The sequence below is a fragment of the Haliaeetus albicilla genome, chromosome 2 (genome assembly GCF_947461875.1).
Source record: "Haliaeetus albicilla chromosome 2, bHalAlb1.1, whole genome shotgun sequence".
Lineage (NCBI taxonomy): Eukaryota > Metazoa > Chordata > Aves > Accipitriformes > Accipitridae > Haliaeetus > Haliaeetus albicilla.
Window position 1 is genome coordinate 56,636,263 of NC_091484.1, and position 25,352 is coordinate 56,661,614.

Consider the following 25,352-nt stretch of genomic DNA (forward strand, 5'->3'; position numbering starts at 1 on the left):
CCAGACTATGAACCAGTCCAGTGATTTCTTGATGCTCAAGGCATCTGTTTTGAATTATGTTCCATTCCAAACAGATGTGTAACATCAAGAGCTTCGCATCCTCCCAGAGGCTTATCCCTTAAAGACCCATTTCTCAACATGTATCCATCGCAGGCTCTGGCTCCACAGGATCGCTGTAGCTGCCGAGAATATATAGAGAATCTCAGAGATCTGTTACTTTCAACCATCCCCATGTCAAATTCCTTTCATCCCGATGTGACATTCTTCCTGTTCCTACCCACAGCTGGAATGGCACAGGAGAGCCATGACCCAAAAAAAGCAGCTCTCCTTCCAGGCAAATAGTTGCTGTTGCACTTCTACAACATTCTTGCCTTCTGCAACTCTCAGGTTAGGCTTCCAAGAGTTGGGGAATGCAGCCAAACCTTAGCTCTGGACGATAGCCAAGGGGCAAGTCAGTACCAGCATGACAAAAGCAACCATGGCTTCACCTCAGCTGTAAATACAAGGGCTGGGACTTTCCCCGGGACTTTGACGGGAAGTTCTTTCACCCGGCACAGACAGACAAGGCTTGCAACATCCCCTCATGGTACCGTCCCCTGTGCGCTCGCCCTGGCTTCCACTAGATAAATGTCAGGGAGGCTGTCAGTGTTTCTGCACTCTGCTCCGGGCAACAGGACCTCTCTGCAGCTCCCGAGGTCTCTCTTGCTCCAGCGCGAACAGCATCTCACCGGCTGGGAAAGCACTGGCTTGCCGAGGGGGATTGCAGAAGGTTGAGTGCACAGGTGAGTTTTACACACATTTCTCCCACTTCTGCAGGTGGGAACAGGGAACAGAATAGCTAAACTATCAACCTGAGAAGTTTAGGTGGGCTTGAACTTAAATTTTTAAGTCTCCTGACAAAATTTTACCTCAGCCTTTCTCCCTGCTAGACAAAAAAATACAAAGCCAGGCCATGTGTCCTGGTTTTTTATTGACATTATACAACCTATTAGTCACTAAGAGCTGATGTAAGGAAGCACTGAGACATAGGGAAGGATTTGTGTCTGTAAAATGAGGACAAACCAGAACTTCAGATTAGTCAATTGGTATTCAGAGAGCTTACATAGCAGATAACAAGTTTATTTAAGCTTCCAGAGGTGTTTGCTATAGTTAAAGACGTGGAGAAAGCTTCTGCAAATAAGGATTGGTCAGTGGGTTTTAAATGATGAAGCGAGAAAGTGAATTTTCCTCCCTAAGCCAGAGCCAAAATTCTGGTTTGAATTTTAGTAGCAAGTGCAGGTACTCCAAGGGAGTCTGATTTACCCCAAATCATAAGTTATCACTAATAATAGTTGGAACTAATGATTCTTTTCACTTCTGGATTCATACAGGGATTTCATGTTTTCTCTTAGCATTCAGGCGGCATACAAATTTTAATCCTGTTTAATATTTTATAAGCAAGGGGCTTCAATGCTGCAGAAAGAAATGGATTTTTCTTAAATATTGTCTTATACCGGCTTCACATTATTAATTCAGAGAACATATGCAGCTGTCAGAACTGTTCTTCAGCTTTGATATAGGAAAATTTCATATCCCCTCTAAATCTGCAACACAAACTGTCACTCAGACTATAGGCCAATTTTTTAAAGACTCTTGAGACTTTATAAAATGATGCAATTAGTGGAAGATGTAAATTCTTTTTCAGATGTGGCCTTCCTGAAGCTCCTAGATTTGTTAATAGCAATGATTTAGACTAGCATGAAGTAGTACTGTAACTACATACCGAAATATTTCAATAGTCATTGAGAAATCAAGCATCCCTGTACTTTCTTCCTCCATATTGGAATTTTCTTTTACAAACATATTAAGCACTTTTCATATTTGTACAATTTTAGGCAGATGGCACGTTTTTAAATTACTTCTGTTAGTTACAGGCAGAAATGATAACCAGATAAGGGGTCTACTTCATGTTGAGAAATTATTAACAAAGTGTGTTGCCTACATTATTGTTATATTTGAGAGCAGGAGCTCACTTGGGAACTGACTCTGCTGCCCTCCAGCATGTACCATGCCATGTTTCACACTGCAGAGCAGGTTGGGGACATGCAGTTTCTGCTGCTCTTGGGTGAAACAAAACAATCCCACTACTAATGGCAATTAAGCTCACAGGACCAGAGCAGAGCTAGTCCATAGTAAATGTCCCAGCAATGTAACTAGCATGGGCGTTGGGGGCTCAGAACCACCTTTTCCTCCCTACAAACCCAGTCCCTCAAAAACACAGACAGCAACTGAGGCTTTCAGGGAGAGTAGTTAAAATATGCATATTTTAAGGCCTTTCTCACCCCTTCCCAGTCTATTTTTATTAAAAGTTGTTTATTTGGTAACTTCAAGATTTGAGCCAACTGTTTCTCCCATTCTCTTCTTAGTTACAGTGCTAGCAGAGTGGAACTGCAACATTTTAAACATTTTCTTTTCTGTGGGACATTTTATAGATGTTGGCATTTTGACTTCATTTTTATTCTATTTCGATTTAGAATTAGATTTTAGATTAGCTCGCTCCTATCTACTGCTGCAGTTTGGGCAGGGTGCTCTGGCAGGGCTGCGGCAGGCAGTGGCTGGCAACTCGGTAAGCACTGGTTATATTGGTGCTTCTTGGAAACAGAGGAGGAGCGGGAATAGGTACCCGCAAAAGCATTAATTAGAGGACTGACAAAGCTGCCTCCCGACCTCATAGTGACTAGTGAGTACAGCCCTGAAGACACAATTGCAAAGGTGGCTTCCAGCTATTTTTTTTTTTTTACTTTACTAAACTGTTGAGGTGACCCTCTACTGGTGGCATTACCGGAGGAATGATATAACTTTGGTGGTGGTGGTGTGCTGGAGGCACACGTTCAGGCTGCCCAGCTCAGGATCACTCTTCTCAGCCTTGGCTGAGCTGCTTTGTGTGTCATGCTGGCAAAGTGCTGCAGATCTGCCTGGTTCAGCGACAAGGCTAGGTCTAAACCTCCACTGGGAGATGCAGATCGCATGAGTTGCTTGAGAAAACATGAGGTTATGGTTAAATCAGGAGTGAAGACAGGTTCTCAGCTCTGGATGATTTCCCTCCATGTGCTTTTTCCAAGTGGAGCAGCCTCACCAGGACAAATCTGAATGTGCAGAAAAGCCATTTCCATAAACAGCATGACATACCATAAAAATGAGAGTATTAATAAATTTTGTTTGAATTCTACAACCTGAACTGCACCAGAGCTTCCTATAACTTGGCACTTCAAAGGTGCTTAATTATAATAATCTGCTACAAACTGCTTGATCAATGGTGGAAGCAGCTCAGTCATCCACCTCAGACAAGTTACAGCACCTGAGGACTGGGATCAAAGTGTTTTACTGCTGCCTGTCACCAATCCATTAGTGATACCAACTATGTGAGCAAGTTTCTGTACACCCCTAGATAAACAAGCCTTAAGTGCTAAGAAATTTAGTGGAGATGTTGATTGCCAAAGAGCAAAACACTTTCTGGCATTAGAGCACAGGAGTGTATGACGAAGGATTTCTCTGGGGTGGTCCCATGCTACAAGGACCGTGAGAGCAGGAAATATGTAAAAAGACATGAGTACTCACAACAAGTGGGTAATTATGCAATAATTGTAATAGCATAAAATGGTAATGCAATAAAGACAATTATTTTTTTCAGAAAACCCAGTTCCTCATTTTGTATTGCATTTCCTCGCTGGAGCTGCAAGAGAGGGTCACCCTGCAGGACAGAATTATTTTGTCCAATTTGGCAATTACAAAAGCAGCATGACATTTTGTTTTGTAACTCCTGGCACCCTCTTCTTTCCTCTTCAGCTTAGTAAGAACACATAAGCTTTTCGTTTGCCTCTGCTCCGTATCATGTCCCAGATATCCACCTTTTCCTTCACTCCATTTGCATTAGATAGGGCCTGGCACACTCCTTTCTTGCTTATTGCATGGTCTTGATGCGCAGAACCGAGTATGTAACTTCTGCCTTGACCCCATGTACTTCACAGGGGTAGGAAAAAGAGATACCCAGTGGCCTTGACTGAGACTCAGGAGCAAGTAGAAGACAGAAACCAGGGTGACTTCCCTCTGAAGGTGGCAGCCTCTGTAAAAGAGGGCTCAGGCAGCAGAGATTTGTAAGAGATTTTGTGTAAGGTTTCCTATGCCCCTGTGCAGTGGACCGTGGCACAGGGTAACACTGGCTGCCCTGTGCTGCACTGAAGCAATTGGGTGGCAATGCTCGCTCCAAGAGCCGTAGCTCACAGGCAGTACCCTGGCAGAGAGGTTTCATTTGTACCAACGCCTGGGTTAGGGGCCGAGGTAATGACCCACTGCTGCGCACAACCATCCCCACTTGCCAGGCTAGGGAATTACCAGCAGCAGCTCAGACATCTACAAAAATAGAGCTGAATTCAAAGGGACCTTTGGTAAATAAAAAAACAAACAAACAAACAAAAAAAACCCCTAGATCTTTCCATTTCTCAGTATAGGATGCTGCCCTGAACAGTTCTGAAAATTTTTTACTAATGTCATCTCTGTTTTACTTTTCATTTTAAAAGCACATTTTTAAATTCAGGCTTCTCAGCAGTTAATTTTTGAAGCCTGTAGCTTAAGGTTGTTGCTTAAAGAGTCCTGAAATCATTGGCTCAATAAGAAGGGGAATTTCTTCCATCTTGAGAAAGAACTAGTTTTTAAAAGATTGCCTGATAAACATTTTTCCTTGCTGAAAAATGCAACAGCATTTAAAACTGTCTCTTCTTTTTTTTTTTTTTTTTTTTTTTTGTGAGGAACATAATGTCTTTATTTCTGAAAATATCAGTGTTCATTTTGTCCTGAAGGCAAGCATGTCTCTGCAGATGCCACTCAACTGCAGTCAAGTAGGAGAAGAAAATGTGCAAGTCCATGTAAAAGAAAGAAAGGAAACCAAAGGGAGCAAGTAAATACATTTAATGCACTTCATATTAAGTGAATAAGGGAGCTGATAAACTTATCCACTGTTAAATCGCATGTCTTTAAACACATTTTAGTGTATAGGCTTGTGTAAGCAAGAACACAGATTAACGAACTTTCTGTAAAATCTCCTTGGCCCCATTCCAGACATGTTGCAAATCCACATATATTTGTTTTGGCAGGAAAACTTCATATGCTCCTTTTTCTTAAACTTTTCATCATACTCTCCCCTCACTCCTCAGATTTCTAAGAGCATAAGAGAGCCAAGAACATCATCACTGCACTGCAGCAGCCACCTCACATTTGATTTTATCACAGGTGTTATGAAGCAACTGAGCTTCATTTTCTTCCCGCTCATGCCACCCTGGTCCAAAAGCAAGCTAACTGAAAATCAACAATTCCATTAGTGTAAATGGGAAGAGAGTCAGGCTTCTCACGCACTCCTAGAGCTCGTAATAAATACGTGGCTTGAACTCTTACATTTTTAGTGCTCTGAAGGTCTGGTTTTGGTTGGTTAGCCAACTAATTCCAGTCTCTGTGTATCCTACTGATGAGCTGTCAGTAAAAGTGTCCCAGATAACATCCCCTGCCTCATCCTCCATGCCTTTCAACAGACCACAACAACATAGGGTCACAACTGAAGAGCCATTTCTCACTTGTTTCCTTCTCTTTTGGTGGTAGACATGCATGTGAGTGTGTGTACATCATGAATTTTTTAGGGTGTCCATTATTTTAGCCTGATTTCTGTAGGAAGTGAGATTTCCCTGATTGTGCAGAGGTATGTGAGTATATGTATGTTTATGTGTGTTCCTCAATCATTTTTTTAGTGATGACTTCAAACAAATAGACCAGGAGAAGAGAGGGCTCTGTTTTCCTTATGTTGTGTGAAAAAAAGGCAGCTGAACACCCCCACAGAGGAGTCCTGAAAAATAAAAGACTATACTGTGACTATATACATTTAAAAGACCTAAAAATCCAGAAGAAATGTTATAGGATTCATCTCCTGTGATTGGAAACAGCTCCAATCAGCACTTGTAATCAGCCAAGAAACACACACCCCTAGGAAGCCAGGCTTCATTATTTCTACTGTTATTTCTCTGTGAGACAGAGCTATTTGTTAATGTCTCTAAATGGCAGATAAAAGATGCTCAGGAGAATAGCTTCACAGTGAGGGGAAGACTCAGCAGGAATCCAGGAGGTGCTTCTCCACATGCAGTGGATCTGAAAACATGTCTTTCAAGGTCTCGGGACATCTCCTGGGCCAACTGGGATAAATCCAGTGTCCCCTGCGCTGTAGGCAGGTCTGTATCTCCTTCTCACCATTGCTCACCTTCAGGTGTTTTATGAAATATTTTCATTCTCCTCGCAGTTGACTAGCCTGGATTAAAGCTTAATACCTACACACCTCAGAATGATACAACAGCCCTGAAAAGACTGAGGAAATTACTCAAGTTATAGCTGGGTCTTACATGTTTATGGGAGCAGCTGGAGGTGGTGAGATTTCCAGCCCTCTCAGTTCTTTGCTGTGATTTAGACAACATTAAGCACATCTATTTAGGCCTATACTTCATCTGTTTGAAGAGCCTCCAGGCAGCTTTAGTGTTCTCCTGATAAAAAGTTAAGATGTGGGAAACGCAATGTCCTCTGCAGGAGGATTTATTGTCTCAAACAATTATTTTTTATCAGCTTTGTCAAAACTTGGAGCCCAGGATTTTCTGCTGAGAAGAACGGCAGATATTCATTTGCTTGAAAGAAAATTAATGAATAATTTGTTGTAATACGTGTGTTAGGAGCTATTCTGCTATTTTCTTTATGTGTTTAAGAACTCGATTAATCATGGGAGAGTAGTTTAGGCACATGCCTTTCAGTTTTAGGTGTGTCAAGCAACAGAAAATGCAGTTTATAATTTAGGGCAGATTTGGTTCTACAACTGTCAGCTTATAAGAAATAGTATTTGTTATATAGTGCATTCATTCTCTCTCTGTGGGAATGGTAAAATGAAATTTTAAGAAATGAGATTGCCTCAGAGTAGTGTACATGTCTTTCTGAGGAGACTTTTTAAATCACATTTCACCTGTTTTCCACGCTACATCAGGATTACTGAATATTATGCATGTGTGAAATACTTCATAAAGATACTTCCAAAGCTGCATATATCATTACATATGCAAGAAATTATTTCTTAATCTCACGCTTTTTCTACTATATATAATGGGCTACTAGATGTAATTTTAGTGTATTAGGGCACTTTTGTCTAATATACAACTTTGGATCATAGGTGACAAGACAAAGCAGGATTCTCATTTACAAAAAAAATCAAAACAGTTGGGCATGACTACTACTTGCCAGTACATGCAATGAACAGCTAAGACAATAATGAGAATTAACTCTATTCCTGAAAGAAACTGTTTAACTTTGGAGAACTTGACAGCATGGGAAACTAAAAATTACCAACAAAAAAAGTATAATTCCAAACAAAAATATGTACTCATTTACTTTTTGGTTGAAGTTTACCATGCCCATCCACAGGTATCCAGGGATTTGAACGAAACAATGAAAAAAGAGACTTGATACTAAAACAAAACAAAACAAAAAACTGGCCACTTCACTGCCTTTGACACTCTTGGTTGTAGGCAGTGCTCTTCATTGCCACCAGCATGAGTACATGCCATTAGCATGGTGTCAAAGCACTGTGGTTACTGCGAGTGCAGCCCACCTGTGATTGAGAAGGATGTATGTTCACCAGGTAGAAAAGGATCAGGTGTACACAGAGGCCTTGGGAAAGCAAACCTGATTGAACCTGTTTAGTCTGTTCAAAGGGGTATGAGGAAGGTCTGCAGGACATGGGACACCTCCAAAGGCTTTATTTTCACCAGTTCAGCCATAAGTGCCAATTCAAGATCAGCTCATAGTTGCCCAACAGGATTAAGATATGTAATCACGTCAAGTCTGGTGGCGTGTTATGCTTTCTCTCCATAGTGGTGGTGACAATCTGGTTTCAAAGTGTTTTGGAAGAGACATGCTCTGAATCTCTTTTGGTGAAATGAGTTGCAATGTGCTCAGCCCTGCCTGTGCGGTTCAAACTATGTAAAGAAGTTATTGAATCCATGTAAGGAACTGCATGTTTTCAGGTGTTTCCTGACCGGAGAGATACAGAGCTCTGGCTAAAAAAGATCTTTAGCAGAGGCTTGAGGACTTATATATGTGGATGCTGTGAGAAAGTTCAGCTGATCCTTGCTGTAAAGACAACAAGAGATTTGGGAAAAAAGAAAACAGAAACAGACAAATCCTCTGTGTTAAGAGAGCAGTGGAGTTAAGGTGAGATGTAAGAAGTCATGTCAGCAGCTTAAGATGAGATCTACAGGAGGGCATAGTCTGAACCCAAACCACTTACCCCAGACGTCCCCATTTCACTACTGTACAAGCAGAGTTAATTACCAAAGGTTAGTGAACCTGAGGGAAGAATTAACAACTTCATGCAGCAGGATACTATTAGAGTTCAGCTGTGCAATGGACTAAATTAAATAAACGCCAAAGTGTCAACCCAAGTGTCTCCCCATCATTACAGAAAAATAACCCTCTTGAAATCTGAAGAAACAAGCTCTTTCTAGAAAGGTGAACCTAGAAAACAGACTGTTCATACTGATATTCTAGTACATGAATCACTGGAATATGCAGTCAATACTGTTGTCATGACTCATGTATAACTGTGTATGAATTCACAGATGAATCTACCCCCAGCATGCTATATAATCAGCCAGATGGATTATGTCAGGACCTGTATTTGCCTCCAGAATGTTGTACTAGAACAATGGCAAACTGCTCCAGAGAGGCCTTTCTCATGCCTAGCACTGTCTATTATTTGCATAGTGTAAGAGTCCCTGCTGTTATTTACAAGGAAATAGCAGTCAAAATATTTAGTTTACATAGAAAGAGGGCCTTCGATACTTCACTTTTTAAAGTTATGCTCCCATAATATTTGTTCTGCATATAATCTTTATGACCACCTTCGGGATTATGATTTTTACAATGAGCTTAAAAACAAAAAAAAAATATTATAAAAGGATCAGTGTTGTAAATCTTGAGAGTAGCTCCTGCAGCAGACAACACCATAACCTACCTGGATCACAGCTGTGCTGGCCATTAACTCTCTTCTTATTCTACTTATAAACCTTTCTTTTACATGGCTATGGATCAAACGCCTGGCAATGTTTTGGCCATTTATCTTCTCATAGTCTTTATATCCTGCTTCATGTTCTAAAATTCTGCCCTGAATCCAAAGATAAAAGAACATAGACCCAGTAGAAGGTTTTGGAAGATGATAGAGGGGAAAATACAGAGGTTCTGTCATGGCTGGGAACAACCACAGGCCACCAGATGAGATCAAGGGCTCAAAAATTGACTTGTCTACCTAACAGAATAATAAGCTGAGCATACTAGATTTTGAAGGTGGGAAGGTGATGTTCCATGAGAAGTACAATCTGAGAGGAAAATGAGGTCAGAAGATTTGGCAGCTGCTTAAAGAAACTATGTTAAAAGCAGAGACATAAAGACTGCAACACAGAGCAAGGACTGCAGTGACAGCCATGTGGCTGGACCTGTGAGTTCTTCAGAAACTTCAAACTCAAATAGCATACATAAATTAAAATCTGTGGACAAGCACAGAAGGATAGTACTAATATGTTGATAAGATTTGAAAAGCCAGCACAAAAAGAAATGTAATTGGTAAGATACATCAAGAATAACAAGAAGTTTCATGTAAAAACATAAACCGTTAAAGGAAAATCAAGGACAGAATTGATCCACCACTCAACTGAGAGAAAGCTATTGACTAATGACTCCAAGAAAGCCAACTCTGTAATGCTTGTTTTGCTCTGTCTTCACTAGAAGGGTCAACCATGATAAAAGAGTTTACATCAGCAGCAAAGAGCTGAAAATTCTGGCTAGATGACAAAAGAAAGAGATAAGGCTGTGCTCAGGTGAGTTTAATGACCTGAGATCAGTGAGGCTGATGGAATTCACCTCACATTGTTCAGAGGATAACTGAAGCATTTCCACAGCCATTAATAACTATCTTTAAGAACTGTGTGGAAGAGCTTAAGTTCTGAAAGACTGGAAAGACAAGAATAACAGCTATCTTTAAAAGTAAGAAGGAGGTGCAGAATTATGGCCCAATCCATTTAAGTACAATTCTCAAACAAATAGAAGCAGCAAATAGAAGATAAGAAAAAAACAGGTTATAGGCTCATGGATTAATCAACAACAAATCATTCCAAACCAACCTCATTTCCTTTTATAACAGGATAACAGGCTTTGTGAATCACAGAGGCTATACAACTTGAGATGAGTGAAGTTTTTAGTATGGTAAATGTTAGAGAAGATTTTCAAAAGCATACTAGGAAAATGCAGCCTGGATTAAACTACGGTAAGGTAAGGTTCTGCAGAACTAGAAACATTTTCAGTCTCTCACTTAGTCATTGTCAAAATGGAAGACTACATTTACTGCAATATACAGGGGGTCTCTCCTGGCAAAAGTCCCTTCCAGAATTTCATTAAATGGCACAGACTCTGGAATAGACACTATGCTTATTAAAGCTGACAATCTGACAAAGTTGAAAAGGGCTGCAAGCACATTAGAGGACAGGCTTAGAAATCAAAATTGTCTTGACAAATTGAAGCTACAGCTTGAAAAAATATGGTGCTGTTCAACAGGGACAAGTGCAGGATACAGGTCTGAGTCAGAAAAAAACTACAGAAATCAAGGGTGGAACAAGTGGCGTGGGAGCAGTCCAATTAAAGGATTGGGTGTAACAGCATGCATTTACATTAGTATTTCAGTTCTGATCAGATGTAGGAGCAGATCACCATTTTTCAAGCTTTGCTTTACACCACAGAGAGCTCTTGGAGCATATGAAACTAGATTCCTTTCCATGAAAGCTGAGCCAGAAGACATACCTTAGGTGCACCCCAACGCACTGCAGCTGCTAATGGGCACTCAGGCTGTGGTACTAGACCAAAGTTAGTGAGAGGTGGAAACCTTTGACACATGGATAGTGTGAATATCATGTGCTCAGCACCAGCTGTTTCACTCCACATCTTCGTTCCTGTTGCCACACACTAATTGTTAAAGTACTCATAGCCCCTTAATGCACCACTTAATGACTTAATGGCTATGAATCAGCTGTGCTGTGAATAAGACAAATGTGACAGTGGGATGATGTGTTGTCTATGAGGCAAGTGAAGCAATCCTTTTTTACCTGGTAAGATCTCAGCAAGAGTACTGTATTCCGGTTTAGCACCATACTTTTAATTAACATTTGGAGCAATTTAGCCTAGAAAGATCAGAAGAAAGCCATGAGAAAGATCACCACTCTCAGAAGCATAAGTTGCAGGGAAAGATCTGGGGTTGTTTTATCTAGGGAAGAAAAGGGTGAAATGGTAACAGCTTTCATGTCCAACAAAAGCTGCTGCAAAGAGAAGGGGTATAAACTGACACCTGTGTCTACTGTGAAGAAGGCAATATGGACTACACATAGGAAAATCTGCCTAATATGGCTGAGAAAGCAGTAAGCAAGGAAGACTTCAGGATCTACGATACAGGAAGGTTTTACAAACAGGTTAGACAAGCATCTGTCAGACTTGGTTTAAACATAGTTCATCCTCCCTTAGGGAGGGAGATGGACTAGATAATCTCTTGAAATCACTACCAGACTTACTTGCCTTGTTTCTTTTTTAAATGTAAATAGTAAAATTACTCTTTCCTGCTCCTTTCATCTTGTCTTTCTACATTTTGAATCATTCCATTGACCTCCCATCTGCTATTTCATGTTACATCCTTCTGATCCTTCCATTATCCATCCCAGTCTATGTCTCAGTCCCATCTCTGCCTTTCCAGTTTTGGCACTGTACTTCATCTGTGGCATTGCTTTTGCTAGGAAATCCCTCCTTTTTCCCATGTGCAAAGCAATATGCCTGTCTTCATTCAAATTCGTACATAACCAAATTATTTACATATAACTGCTGAACTAAACATTGTACCTTCATTCAGTTCCCCTAGTGTTTTTGCAGTGGGTAGAAACAAGTTTTGCATTTAGCTTCTTTTTTTCTTTCAGCGGCTCCTTTTATCATTACTGAACAAGTAAACTCAGAGATTACCACCATTTTCCTTGAAATAGGATAATTCAGTGTATAAGAATACAGCGACAATGCAGAAGAGAAAGGACACAGTTAATCACTACAGAAGCTTACATGGATTATCTTTCAAATAACAAAAGGCATCACTAGTGCTCTAATGTTAGAGGGATGGATATAGGTAAAAATAATATGTATGGATACAAATCTCTATGGCTTTTTTTTCAGATAATATATGACTACATATATAAAAGAACAGATAATGATGACTACATGTTTCTTTGCTAGTATTTCTGCTTTCCTCTGGCGCTTTGAGAGCGCTCAGCATAACCCATGGGCATAGAGCAGACCCCCACTGCCATCAGCTGCTTACTGAAACCCCAGTGTCAGCCTTTGGGCTGAGCTCCCAGGCACCAGACTGGCCCTGTGTCCCTTTGTGATGTACTTCTGCTTCTCATCTTTCACACTGATGCATGACTATAAAATACCTTGTCCTATAGAACACGAGTATCTTTTTGCATTGCAACTATCGCTGTCATGGACTCTGGGAGGCCATTTTCCTTGTTTTGACTTTACACCCACTGAGTTGCCATCAGAGGCTGCATTTTCTTCAAATACACACAGCAAAGCCTGAATTTATCTATGCACTGTCTATGTACTCATAACTTACCACCTGAATTAACCTCCAGAAGTTCACTGCAAAGCCCACAAACTTCTTTTAGTTCAACAACAGCCAGCTGGCACAAAGTCATGTTGGAAGGAAGGAAAAAAAGGGTTCAATGGAGAAAATTAATTTAATTTCTGTCTGTGTTAGAAGGAGGCATGGTCCGGAAGGCCTGGAATTTAAAAGCAAACTTGCCTTGTCTTACATGTGATTTTCAGAAGTAGCAGGTGTACTGTTAAATTAATATCAGTTTTACAATATATTTTTAACTTGTTATTAAATTCATTGGTGACCAGTTTATTTCTAATATATAATGTGTACCATCATAACAGCTATGGGCATCCCTATTAAGTAATTCTTAAAAAGAAAAGGTAAACTCTGCTTAATTTATTCAAGCAAATTGTCTCTCTTGTTAAAAATAGTATTAAGCTAAATTAGACCACCAGTATTAAAGGCAGCTTTAACTCTCTTCAGCTTTCTATGGAATAATACTCACTGCCTTGTACAAGTCCCTTTAAATCTTAGATAGTATTCCAAGAAACTGTATTTTGAAAAACAGAATGTTCCTTACCTTAATTTTTCTTTTCATCTCCCTCTTTTTCTCTTTTCTGGCAAGATGAGTTCAGTGTTCACTAGCAAATGAGATGTTCAGTATTAGTGAACAATGGAAGCACTTTATAGATATATTTCTTGCTGGTGGATCCATTTCTATATTAAATATTTTTATAAGCTCAAACAAAACATAACTTTAACTGATCTACCAAATGTATTATCTGATAACATCCGAGTTTTGTTTTTTTCCAGTCTTACTTTGGAGAATAGAATAACTTGCATAGTTCACTCAGCAATAACTTAATGATTTCCTGAGGACAGATACAGAAGTTTTCAACTGGACGATCAGGTGTTACAACTAAGTTTTACTTTTCATTTTGGATGGGAGCCTACTTCGTTAAAAGGCAAAATTAAGAAAGGAAAGCTGAGTCTTATTAGGTACTGAGTTGGACCATTTATTAATATTACATACGCAACTCTTCTGTTCTTTTTGAAATACAGGCTATCCCCAAAAAGGGATTTTATATCTTTAGTCACATTAGAGCCTCATGGGACATTAATGAAGCTCTCAGAGAATTATTTTTAAATATGTCAAAGGACTTTGCATTTGTATGCATGTGTCAGAGCACACAAATATGCAAGAGACACTCAGATGGGTCCCTTTGAGGATCTATTTTCATGCTTAGCTTGTTACTTGACAAAGTACACAGACTCCAGCTGGGTAGCTGGGACTGCAGCTTCAGGAGAGCTGGGGTTAACACCCTGCTGTGCTGCAAAGCCTCCCGTGGGACCTGCACCAGCCACACAGGCCACGAGCACACAGATCCTTGGGTCCTTCTCTGCCTGAATCGATGCTTTCCCCCAATGACCAGAAGCAAACTCCCTTGGCAGCTTTCTAAATCCCAGGGCTCCCACAGCTCATTGCAAGAACAGTGCTGAGCAGGCACTGATGCCAACTAAGGGCTAGCTAGCTACACATACAGCTAGTTCAAGCCAAAATCTTCACATATGATTCTCAGAATATGCATTTCTCTGCCTATGTTGCTCATGAAGCTTACAGCCTCCAGCACAGGCCAAAAAGATGTCTGCATCCCCAACTCACGGCCCTTAACTCCAGGCCACCGCAGTGTAGGGGGAGGTTCAGGCTTGATTTTTTTACTCACCAAACAAATGCAAGTTTTGGGTCAAACAATTTTAAATCATGCCAGATTTTTAAAATGGAAAACTGTTCTGGCTAGAGAAAAATATGAAAGAAAGTGAAGAACATCATCTCAGTATTTTTAAATGGCAGAGTTTCATTCTGAACAGTGCTTCACAGAAGAATGTAAGCAAAGGATTAATAAACAGCAGTAGCAATGCAATTGTTTTAGGTCTAGCTAACCATTTCAAGCATTTTTTTCCTGAAAATTGCAAAATCAGTTATTCCCACAGCTTTAATTAAGACAGTTATCTGTGATGCAGTGAAAGACTTGAATCAGGGCTCCTGCAAATTAAATGGCTGCTCTAAGTACTAAATTGCTGGTAAATCCAAGAGAATCTCTCAAGATCTCCTGTTGGAGGTCTTCCTTCGGGCCTTAGGTTTTCTGGTCTGAGTTCACCTTTTGTAAAGTGAGGACAACAGCATGTGGACCTACTGCAAGAACTTTGGAGCAGACCTTTTTTATTCTGTATTTGTATCATGGGTCTCACTGTGCTAGTACAGAGCGTACGTACTGCTATGGCATGGATAATACATTAAAGACTTTGAAGCTTCTAGGTACAGAGATAAAGGAGGATAGATAAAAACCTCAAAGAGAATTTTATTATGAGTAATATATAAATATAAAAAATAAATGTTCAACATTAAATATTCCAATTCCACTGTCCAAATGCTTCACAGGATATTCTTCAGGAAATTGAAGAACAATAATAAACTGGCACTGACTAGTCGTATTAAGGAAATGCTGAGGACAACAGATAGGTTCGTAGCTACCTTTCATAATATCTCTTCTTCAAGTTGTGAGAGACTGAAAGAGTTAATGTCTCAAATATCATGATGGGACAAGTTCTGCTTAAGGATGAACCTGCATAGCAAGGAACCACAGGTGAAAAGAAGCCAATCAGCACCCATCAGCAACCAGACAGGGAGAGTGTGCTGGAGGGTGCACAGCTCCGTGTTCTGTTGTGCTGTTCTGATGTGCTGAGCAGAGAAGCTCACCATGCACAGTGAAAGATCGCATCTGCAGGGAAGGGGAAGTTACTCCCCAAACAACCCCCAAGACCACGGACCCATTTCCCAAAGGGTCACACACTGCTCATGACACTTAACTAGCCTAATGAGTTTGAGTGCCCACCCGAAGGAGGGGCAAGGATGATAAAAGGACACAAACTGAAGCCCACGTGCGCAATCCCACTGGAACTGGACCCCTCGGCTGACTGAACCAATGCTGGACTCAGGACCAGTGAAATCTTTCTCTTCTCTCTCTCTCTCTCTCTTTTTGATAATGCCTACAACTCATCCCTTCAGACATAAACCGTTGACCAAGTCTGGGACTAGGAGTGGGTCCAGCCGCCCCTGGGCTCCTCACTGAGAAGGAGTCTAGAAAGCAAGGGGGTCTGCTCTGAACCTCGTGACTCAATGGGTGTGCTCTCCTTATTGTCTTCCCTGAACTGATCCCCAAATAAGCAAGGCCTGTAGTATGTGTTTGGTGATATATGGTTAGCACATGTTACACAGTTTACTGACATAGTTTCATGCCAGTTTTTGTTGTGAGCATACCAATTTTTGTGGTGAGCATGCCAATTCTTGTTGTGAGTGAATAAATTTGAGTTTTGTGAGATAAAAGATCCCTGGTGTTGTTTCACCTTAGTCCTGACCTGGGAATCAGCAAACCTGAGTCGTCGTCCTGAGAAATTGGGACGTGACGCAAGTATTTTACAAAAGATCTTCCAGGTTCTAATTTGATTAGAAACACACTCCTCTTCAATGTTTTTTCTGTAGCATAAGTAAGCAGAAATTACTCTGAAACGTGTGCAACCCTTGCTCTCTGTGCTCCTGTATCTTTTGCTCCTGTTTTCCCTTTGAGAGAGGAAAACTGCAACAGTTCAGCTGAATATTAAAATCCATAAAATGGATGGAAAAGAGGGTGCCATAAGAGATGGAGAGGTGAATACCCAGAACTGTTTTTTAAAAACTGTACAGAAGTCTTCTGAGAGTGTCCATTCAGAAGAGTGTGCAGGAAGCATATTAAGAGGCAAGAAAACTCTCAGATATTTATTTTGTATAGCCAGAGTGGATGCTAACCTTTCATTTTCAAGAAATTGATGTTTTGCTTAGTTTGTTCATATTACTTTTTTTTTTTTAACAGATGAATAAAAATTCTTCCAACACAATGGCTTTGGCTCCTAACACTTCTAGCAAAAGAGAGACAGTGTGCATATTTGGAACTGGAGATTTTGGAAGAGCTCTGGGGCATAAAATGATTCAGTCTGGTTACCCTGTCGTGTTTGGAAGCCGGAGCACACAGACATCCAGCCTGATTCCCAAGGGTGCAGAGGTGTTCAGCCATGCAGAGGCAGCACAGAAAGCTGCCATCATCATTATCGCAATCCAGAGGCAACATTACGACTTCCTTATACCACTAGCAGAAATTCTGCGTGGGAAAGTCTTGGTGGATGTAAGCAACAACGTAAAAATAAACCAGTATCCTGAATCCAATGCAGAGTACCTCGCTCAGCTGGTGCCTGGCGCTAAGGTTGTGAAAGCCTTTAACACCGTGTCAGCCTGGGCCTTGCAGTCAGGCACATTGGATGCAAGCCGGCAGGTAAGACTGAGCAACTCTATGTCATAGAATTATATATCGTATGGCTTCTTAACAGCTAGACAAAACACACACAGGACACACAAATCAGACAGGGTTGAGATGGTATTTTCACTATAATTGCCCATTTCAAATTAAATGTGAGCTAAAATTTACTTTTGGCATGACAAGGAATATCAATACCTTGCCTCCAAACTTGGTAAGGTGTTTGGGGACACTAGAGAAGCAAGGAAAGAAAGATAGCAGAGCTACAAAGAGAGAGATGGCAAATCAGGAGGAAATGAGGGTTGCATCAGTTGTTCCTTGGGATTGTAAAGTTAAACAGAAAGGAAATAGGAGGAATATATCAAAGCAAGAATAAAATGAAGAGAGCAAAAAAAGGGAGTCAAGGGATATGATGGGGCAATAGAATGAGTATGGGCAGCAGAAGTGAGCTGGAAGGTGAATAAATTAATAAAGTTTTCTAAATCAGAATCCATCACCACAGAAGTTTAACACAACAGTGTGTACAAACCATTTTAACCAGCTCCTTAAACACAGGTCAGCGAGCACAGAGCTGGTCCTACGAAGCAACACAGCAGCTTACTTGAAGACAAATCATTTATTGCTACCCTGTTTTCTGCCTCTCTGAGGAACAGTGCTCTTGTACAATGCACAAAATCAGCCAGCTACTCCAACCATTGCTAGCTTTGCTTTCTGCTGCCAGATAAATGGTTTTGGCTAAACTAAGGACCCAAGGACTTCCAAGCCTAGGTTCTACAAGCCTTCATCATATCGAACAGAGCAGATATTGCCCCCTTTCTCCCAGGTCCAAAAGAAGTATTGTCTTGACCACTCACAGAAAAGGCTGTTTCTTCACTATTTTCCTAGATTTAGAAAGAAAAATTGAAAATTTTGCTCCTCTATACCCCTATTGAAAATTTTGCTCCTATTTACTACTATAAAACCTTGTGCTTACAAACTGCTTGCAGGTCTTCAGAAGAGTATGTCAAGTGTTCTAGGCAAAGACTTGAACTAAGTGTGTTACATATTGTTCTTTTCAGATACAAAATTTTGCCACTTGAAACAATCATCTCCTTCCCCAAAGAAAAGATTCATATTCTTAGTTCTTGTGTTTGTTGGCCAAGAAAGTACCTATAGGCTACTTTTTGCCTATATAAATTAAGGACAACAGAGAAGCCAACAAATAGCCTGGAAAGCTTGTGCTCATCATCCATACCCAGGCAGGATGGCAGTAGAGAATGTCACAAAAGTCTGTCTAAATAAAACTTCTGTTTGGTTTTGGCTGCAGGTGTTTGTCTGTGGAGACGACATGGAAGCTAAACACATGGTGATGGCCATTGTTCGTGCACTGGGTCTCACTCCAGTAGATCGGGGATCCCTCTTGGCTGCTCAGGAAATAGAAAATTACCCTCTGCAGCTCTTTCCAATGTGGAAGTTTCCCATCCTTTTGTCCCTTGGCTTAACTGCATTCTTCTTCTTCTACTGTTTGGCTCGTGATGTAATTTACCCTTATGTTTATGAAAACAAAGACTTTTCATTTTTTATTGCAATTTCCATTCCAAATCGGATCTGCCCTATATTGGCACTCATCCTTCTTGCCTTGGTTTATCTTCCTGGTGTACTTGCTGCAATTATTCAGTTATACAGAGGTACCAAATACCGCCGTTTCCCAGACTGGCTGGACAAATGGATGCTGTGTAGGAAACAACTTGGACTAGTAGCCTTGGCATTTGCTTCTCTGCATGTTTTGTACACTCTTATTATCCCAATTCGCTTCTTCGTAAGATGGAGAATCAGCAGCCGAATCGTCTCCCAGGTAGGTTTTGTTCCCTGCTCTATGTCTTCCTTTCTTCTGTCCCTGTTACAAATACTACCTTCTACCTCGAGCTTCAGAAATGTATGTGGACATTCTAATGTTCTTTACAATAGGGTTGTTTTCCCAGTTTCTGTGTTCCTTTTAACCAGTGGTATATCCAATGTTTGTGGACATTATGTTGAGTTGAGGGGATTTGTGGCCTCAGTCTTCCTCCTAGATAGTTTATATATTAATAAAATAAACAGGGAAAATTTAAACATCAAGAGTAATTTAAAGAAACATATTTCCCTATTTCACCATGTACCTTTAGAATGGGACATAGTTTGACTTTCTGACCTTATTTAACAAAGGATCACATACCTGTCCTCAACAGTAGGTCTACAGCAGCATAAAACACGCACCACGATTATAGGTACATGGAACCTATATGTCATATAATGTCTTTTTTGGTTTTTGAGTAGGCATTCAAAGTAAATCTCTGATGATTTTCAGAGAGTTAATGTATAACATTTATCTCCTAGTTACCTTAAAGGATATTTTCTGCATATTCATCCTAAAACTGCTATCACTGAGATATACCTGGTCTTCTTTTCTTCAGGCACTGAACAATAAAACAGAACCACTCAACACCACAAATGCCTGGCTTAGTGACTCTTATTTGGCTTTGGGGATTTTAGGATTTTTTTTATTTGTTCTTCTGGGAATAACTTCCTTGCCTTCAATCAGCAACAATGTCAACTGGCGAGAATTTCGATTTGTACAGGTAAGAAAAAGACTTATTCTAAAACACCTTCTTGCCTTATAAACTATGACCAGAGACAGGTCTACTAGAGACTTAGGGCTTTCCTCCATTAGTATCTCCGAATGTGATGTGTGCACTATCCACCATCACACAGTGAAAAAAGAATCTACATGGCTATACAGCTCACCTGTAAAAAAACACAACTGCTCTGATGGCTGATTATGGTACAACTGGGATTACTGCATTAACAAGAGAAAATTGGGAAGACATGAGCTCCTAAATAACAAACAGAAAGCTGACATTGTGGAATTATCAAATTCCACAAATACTAAGTCACAAAATATTTTAGCCATTTATTGGGCTAATTTTGTTGGTTCACAAGATAATTCAGTTAAAATCGGTCTGAAAAATGACTTTATAACTCAGATACTCTTGATGCCAAGCATCTAAAGAGAATCTGCAGTTTCTGCAGACTCTAAAAACTGCTGTGCCTATAAGCAGGCTGCCCTTGGTAACACTATAATCTCAGCCCCCTGTTCAGAGGAAGCTTGGTGCAAGCTGCCGTGCCTCTGCAGGAGCTGGGCTGGCAGGGGCAGGGAAGCAAGGGAAGGGGAAATTACTGTCAATGAATGTTTTATCAAGGCCAAAAACTTGCACAGTATGGTCGTTCTGGATGGACTAGCACTAGAGCATATAAAAGCTTGGATCTCTCCACTGAATTTCAGCATTTCCTCTGCATTTTCACAAATATGACAACCAGTAGGCAGTATGTGTGAGCTAGCAAAAATTATCAGGATTGTTGATGGAGGAAGAAAAAAAAAAAGTGTGTTTCACCTAGATCCATTTGAATGAATCTTTATTAAAAAACAATAAGAGACTTTATATTATATGAAACAGTTTCATTTCAGCAGTCCCCAATTAGCCCCAAAGTTTGCACATTCCACAAAGCTTACCGTGTCCTGTAGATTGCATTTGTTCTGGTTTAATTTACTGTTTTAATGTCCCTTTCTTTCTTTGCTTTGTTCTCCCCTAGTCCAAACTGGGATATCTGACACTGATTTTGTGCACTGCACACACACTGGTTTACGGTGGAAACCGGTTCCTGAGCCCATCATCATACAGATGGTATCTTCCAAACGCCTATATGCTCTCTCTCATTGTTCCATGCATTGTACTGGTTGTCAAATTTGTGCTGATATTTCCTTGTCTAGACAAACCTCTCACGCGAATTCGACAGGGCTGGGAGAGGAATCCCCAATACTCAGAACAGTCAAATTACATTATCAATAAGTCTGCTGTATAATTAGACTAACCTGTATTATCAAAAAGAAGAAAAAAAAACATTATGAAGGCATATCAAACTGAAGTCCTGAGCCTCCTTTATCTGGAGAGTGAGAGAAAAAGTGAAAAACTTGGCCAGGCCCTGAGTAAAATAAAGCCACCCCAATGACAAGCATCAAATACAAGCATTAAAATACAAATCAAATGAGGCCATTTTGTTCCTGCACCCCAGGCATGCTTTCACACAGGTGCAGGCCCTCTTTTGCTCAGTACATTCCCCCTTGCCTATTCACCCTCCATTCCTAAGGGTATGAGAAAAATAAGTGGTGCTCCATGTCCCTCCTCTGTCGTTCCAAATCTTCCCCAGGGCTGGGCAGAACCAGAGTAACCATTGGCGTTAGATGGCATCTGCTCTTCTTCCCTATCCTGCCCATTGGGACTCAGGTCTACATGCACCTACACACACCCACACAGACCCACATGCACACATGCATGAACACACACCCTGCTTCCCCCCTCAGAAGCCACCAGCACCCAGAGAATGAGTGCAGGATGGATGCTGGCTGAGGAACAGCTCTCTTCCTCCCAGTACTAGTTTATCCTCCATTAATATCTAATCCAAAAGAGACCTATGTTCATACCTTAGAGATAGTTGAGTAAGATTTGTTTTGTTTGCGTACAGGAACCCTAATGTTCAAAGTGTACAGGCCAAGGATTACTGAATCCTTACTTTTACTGCTCTACCAGAAACTCAGGTGGCAAGGGAATGGAGGAGAGACCAAAATGGCAGAAAGATGCGAGATGTGCTCATGAGCCTAAGCTTCTCAAGTATAGGCAGAAAGTGGTCAGTGATTTTTTTTGTGTAAGCAGTGAGTTGTAAGGAAAGAAACCGAAGGAAAATCCTATTCTATGAAGGGGTTGTATTATATGTCATGGTTATATCTCATGAAGATAATATTGCTGATTTTTCAAAAAATAAACCTTTGGATGCAATATTACAGATATTCTATGAAAATATACATATTTTAACCACAATAAAGAATTTTTTTTTACAGTATTGAGCTGTGTTATAATTTCTGGAATCTCTTTTGATACAATGCAGCTGCTGCTATGCTTAGTTGCACAAAGGTTTTGGAATGCCTTGGGGCAAGGAATAAAATGGGATCCTGTCTTCAGCCAGCTACCTGGGCTCACCTTCTCCCATTGTTGTTTGCTCCTTGGATGCTCACATAAACAGATCTTTGCGTAGTCATCAAAGTAGGCTGAGAATGTTGTGGAAAAACAGGATCCAGCTGGGATGGTGACCTCCTGTTAAATTGCGAACAGAGGATCTGACAGCCTCCTTCACATTGGAGAATAAAGAAAAGGCAAACTGTGTTTGTTTTTATAGGAGGAGAATTGCTTACTATCTTTTGTCTCTCTGTTTTTCTCCTCCCTGTCCATGCAGAGGATAAATACTCATGAATACAAAAGTATAAGCATGCTAACTAGTGTAGCTAACTGTACATTCAAACAGGCACTATCAAGCAGATTTAAAAAAAAAAACAACTATCTGAATGATGCTTCTCAAAACATTTCTCAAAAACTGAGTCTTTTTTAGTTCTGGACATACATCTCCTCTTCATGTCATCCTCTGGCCCAGAAAGAACCTGTTCTTAATACCCAAAAGAATGGTAAAGGTGTCTGGAATATCAGCAATTGATGGAGCCAGGTTTCTTTGAAATAATTCTGGCACCAAGTACTCTTACTAACCAGCACTGGTGCATATGTCATACTTGGCATGTCATAAGCTGATATGCATATGTTGATGTAGGTCTATACAGTTTTCCTTGACCCATCTCATGATGGAGTAGTACTCCATTTCAAGCTTCCTTCAAAGGTTTTCCATGTTAATCTTACAGAATCATTTACTGCAGAAGGGATTGGGTATGGGCTCAAAGTGCCTAAGCAACAACACTGTTGTGAGGATGCCTATAACAGCTCTTTACAGCTCCCTAAAGACAAGAGGAAGAAGCAGCAGCAAGAAGAACAAGACAGAAAGAGAGAGAGAGTAGGTGTGTTTATGTGTGTATAGAGGTAGAAGAGAAAGGGACAGGCAGAGCAGAAAATAAGTAGCAGCAGCCTAGAGTGATTATCCTCTAGATTTGCCATTTTGGGGCCAAATTCTGGCCTCAGTGACAGTTAATCCAGATTTATGTTAGTACAAATTGTAACAGTTCCAAGACACTAATACAGATCAGGGGGTTTTTATTACTTTTTAAAGGATTTATTTTCAGGGCGTCTGCCTATCCTGATACAGATCTAAAATCCGCCCTTTTCTCTCTCTCACAGCTGAACCTATGGGTTGGAGTTTAAACTGCAACAGTCATGGCAAGTAACAGCCATTTAAAAGCTATGCTTTATGAAATACAAACATTGCAAATGCTCTGCCTTCTTTCCTCTCATTGAACAGGCTCCTGTGTGTTTCTGAGTGCCTTGTGTTAAAGAGAAGCACAGGCCAAACCAGGTCTTCTTTATTTTTGCTGAGAATGAGTGCAAAGTAACTGCAGCTTGACTGAATACTGCCTATATATTCACTCACTACTAAACCATAGTCTCAAATGCACACAGGACTACAGATCCTGCAGGAAAGGCAAAAGAACTTCTTGAGGGACTGATATCACGTTGCTTTGTTACGCTAAAACACAGGCGGAGATTTACTGAAAATGCTAAGTGGCTAGGTATGATTTGCAATTTGCTGTTTACTCCAAGAACAAAGTGCCAATATCTGCTGTGTACAAACCGAGGAGACAATGCTGTTTGTTTGCACGGGGTGCGTGCGGCAGCTCTCAGGAGCTGATCCAAAGCCCTCGCATCTGAAGTCAGCAGCAGGCTCTTTGTTGACTTCAGTAGATAATAGGTCAGATCTCCAGCAGCACTTGTTTTTCCAGTCAAAGCGAGGGATTTCATATCCTGTTATTCTTGGGCAGCTGGGGAGTATTTGTTTCACAAATTTACATATTTATTTCTTGAACATTGTCGAGAAAACAAATTCCTTCAGTAATCTTACATGATAGTTAAACTAAAAGCATTCAAGTGGCAATATTTTGAAAACAATAGCCAGTGTTATGAAAACTGTTCGTAGCTTGTATACATTTCTCATGGCTGAGGTCTTCATATTTTAATATTTTTTTTTAATGTACTGACAAAGCCTGGTCAGAGAGGAGATCAGAAGGATCATGAAATGAATTTTGGAAAGGGCGTTTTCCATATTGTTCCCAGAAACCAAGAAGAGCCTTTATGTGCATATGTACATAATGCCATTCTAAGAATTCCTGCAGGAATAAAGCATCAACTCTCAAATCTACTTCTAAATGAGAGTCAACACTTAGAAAATATAAATTACAGCTCTTCAAATAAATTGTCACATGGACATTGTCATGATAACAACTAAATTTGGACTTCATTGCATAAGAAAGTTTTATTCTGATGGAGAGCACTACAGCATAGTGTGATTTTTAGACTTCTACATCCTGCATGATGTGGCTAATTTAACTTCCTTTTGCCTTTTTGTTATACCCAGGGAATATCCATTTCAACCAAAAAAATGCACTTATTAGTGAAAAGAAATTATTTTAATTAATTTGATTTACTGGAGACAGTAATGGGATGTCAGACACACACACTGGCCCCAGGGGATGCAGCTGACACCACAGATACTGCTGGATCTTGAACCACGGAGATCCGAGCAATTCCCTTCAGTTCCACCACACCACACTCTGAGTCCTGAGATCTTATTTTTGCCCTAAAGCATGACCTTCTGTTAGCCTTCTCTGCCTCATCTAACAGTCACTTCTCACTCTAAGACAAGACTGTTCATGACCCAGTCTAGAAAGCCCCTTTTTTCCATCATGTCAGGTTTTTGCGGCTTTGCTCTTGTTACCTCCTAGCAGACACAAGATTTTACAAGAGCATCTCTTGTCTCAAACACCGGTGAGCCTGTTTAACTCACTAGTCCAAATAATGAACTGGTGAATAGTATGAACACTCACAGGAACTATGTAACATATGTTTAGCTGTTCTTCCATACTATGATTAACATATTTAATAAATCTTCAGTGTTCCCATAATAGCCTAAATATGGCTTCTCTTCCATGCACAATGGAAGCTTTTCTCTCCTCCAGAGACTCTTTTTTTCCTCTGCATTCTACACGCTTCTGTTGTGGATCTCCATTTGTATCTCTAATTCCTGACATTAAGATGAATGATTTCCTCCCTGGAAGAATATGATATTCCTCAAGATTTTATATATATATATATAAATATCTATATATTTATATAAATATCTATATATATATCACCATGATAAGAAAAGCTGCACATCTCCTATTGTTGCACATTGCCTTAATTTAATGTTCTTGAATCTGGGAATCCAGA

The 25,352-nt window shown here is 40.3% G+C and overlaps 1 protein-coding gene across 1 annotated transcript; it reads left to right on the forward strand.

Moving 5' to 3' along the window:
- Positions 1 to 429: 429 nt before the first annotated feature.
- Positions 430 to 21,987, forward strand: STEAP4 (STEAP4 metalloreductase). The gene is made up of 5 exons (XM_009918699.2): positions 430 to 782; positions 16,642 to 17,097; positions 18,386 to 18,913; positions 19,512 to 19,676; positions 20,689 to 21,987. Exons 2-5 carry the CDS (start codon positions 16,642 to 16,644, stop codon positions 20,956 to 20,958), a joined length of 1,419 nt encoding a protein of 472 aa, XP_009917001.2. The 5' UTR covers positions 430 to 782; the 3' UTR covers positions 20,959 to 21,987.
- Positions 21,988 to 25,352: the final 3,365 nt, after the last annotated feature.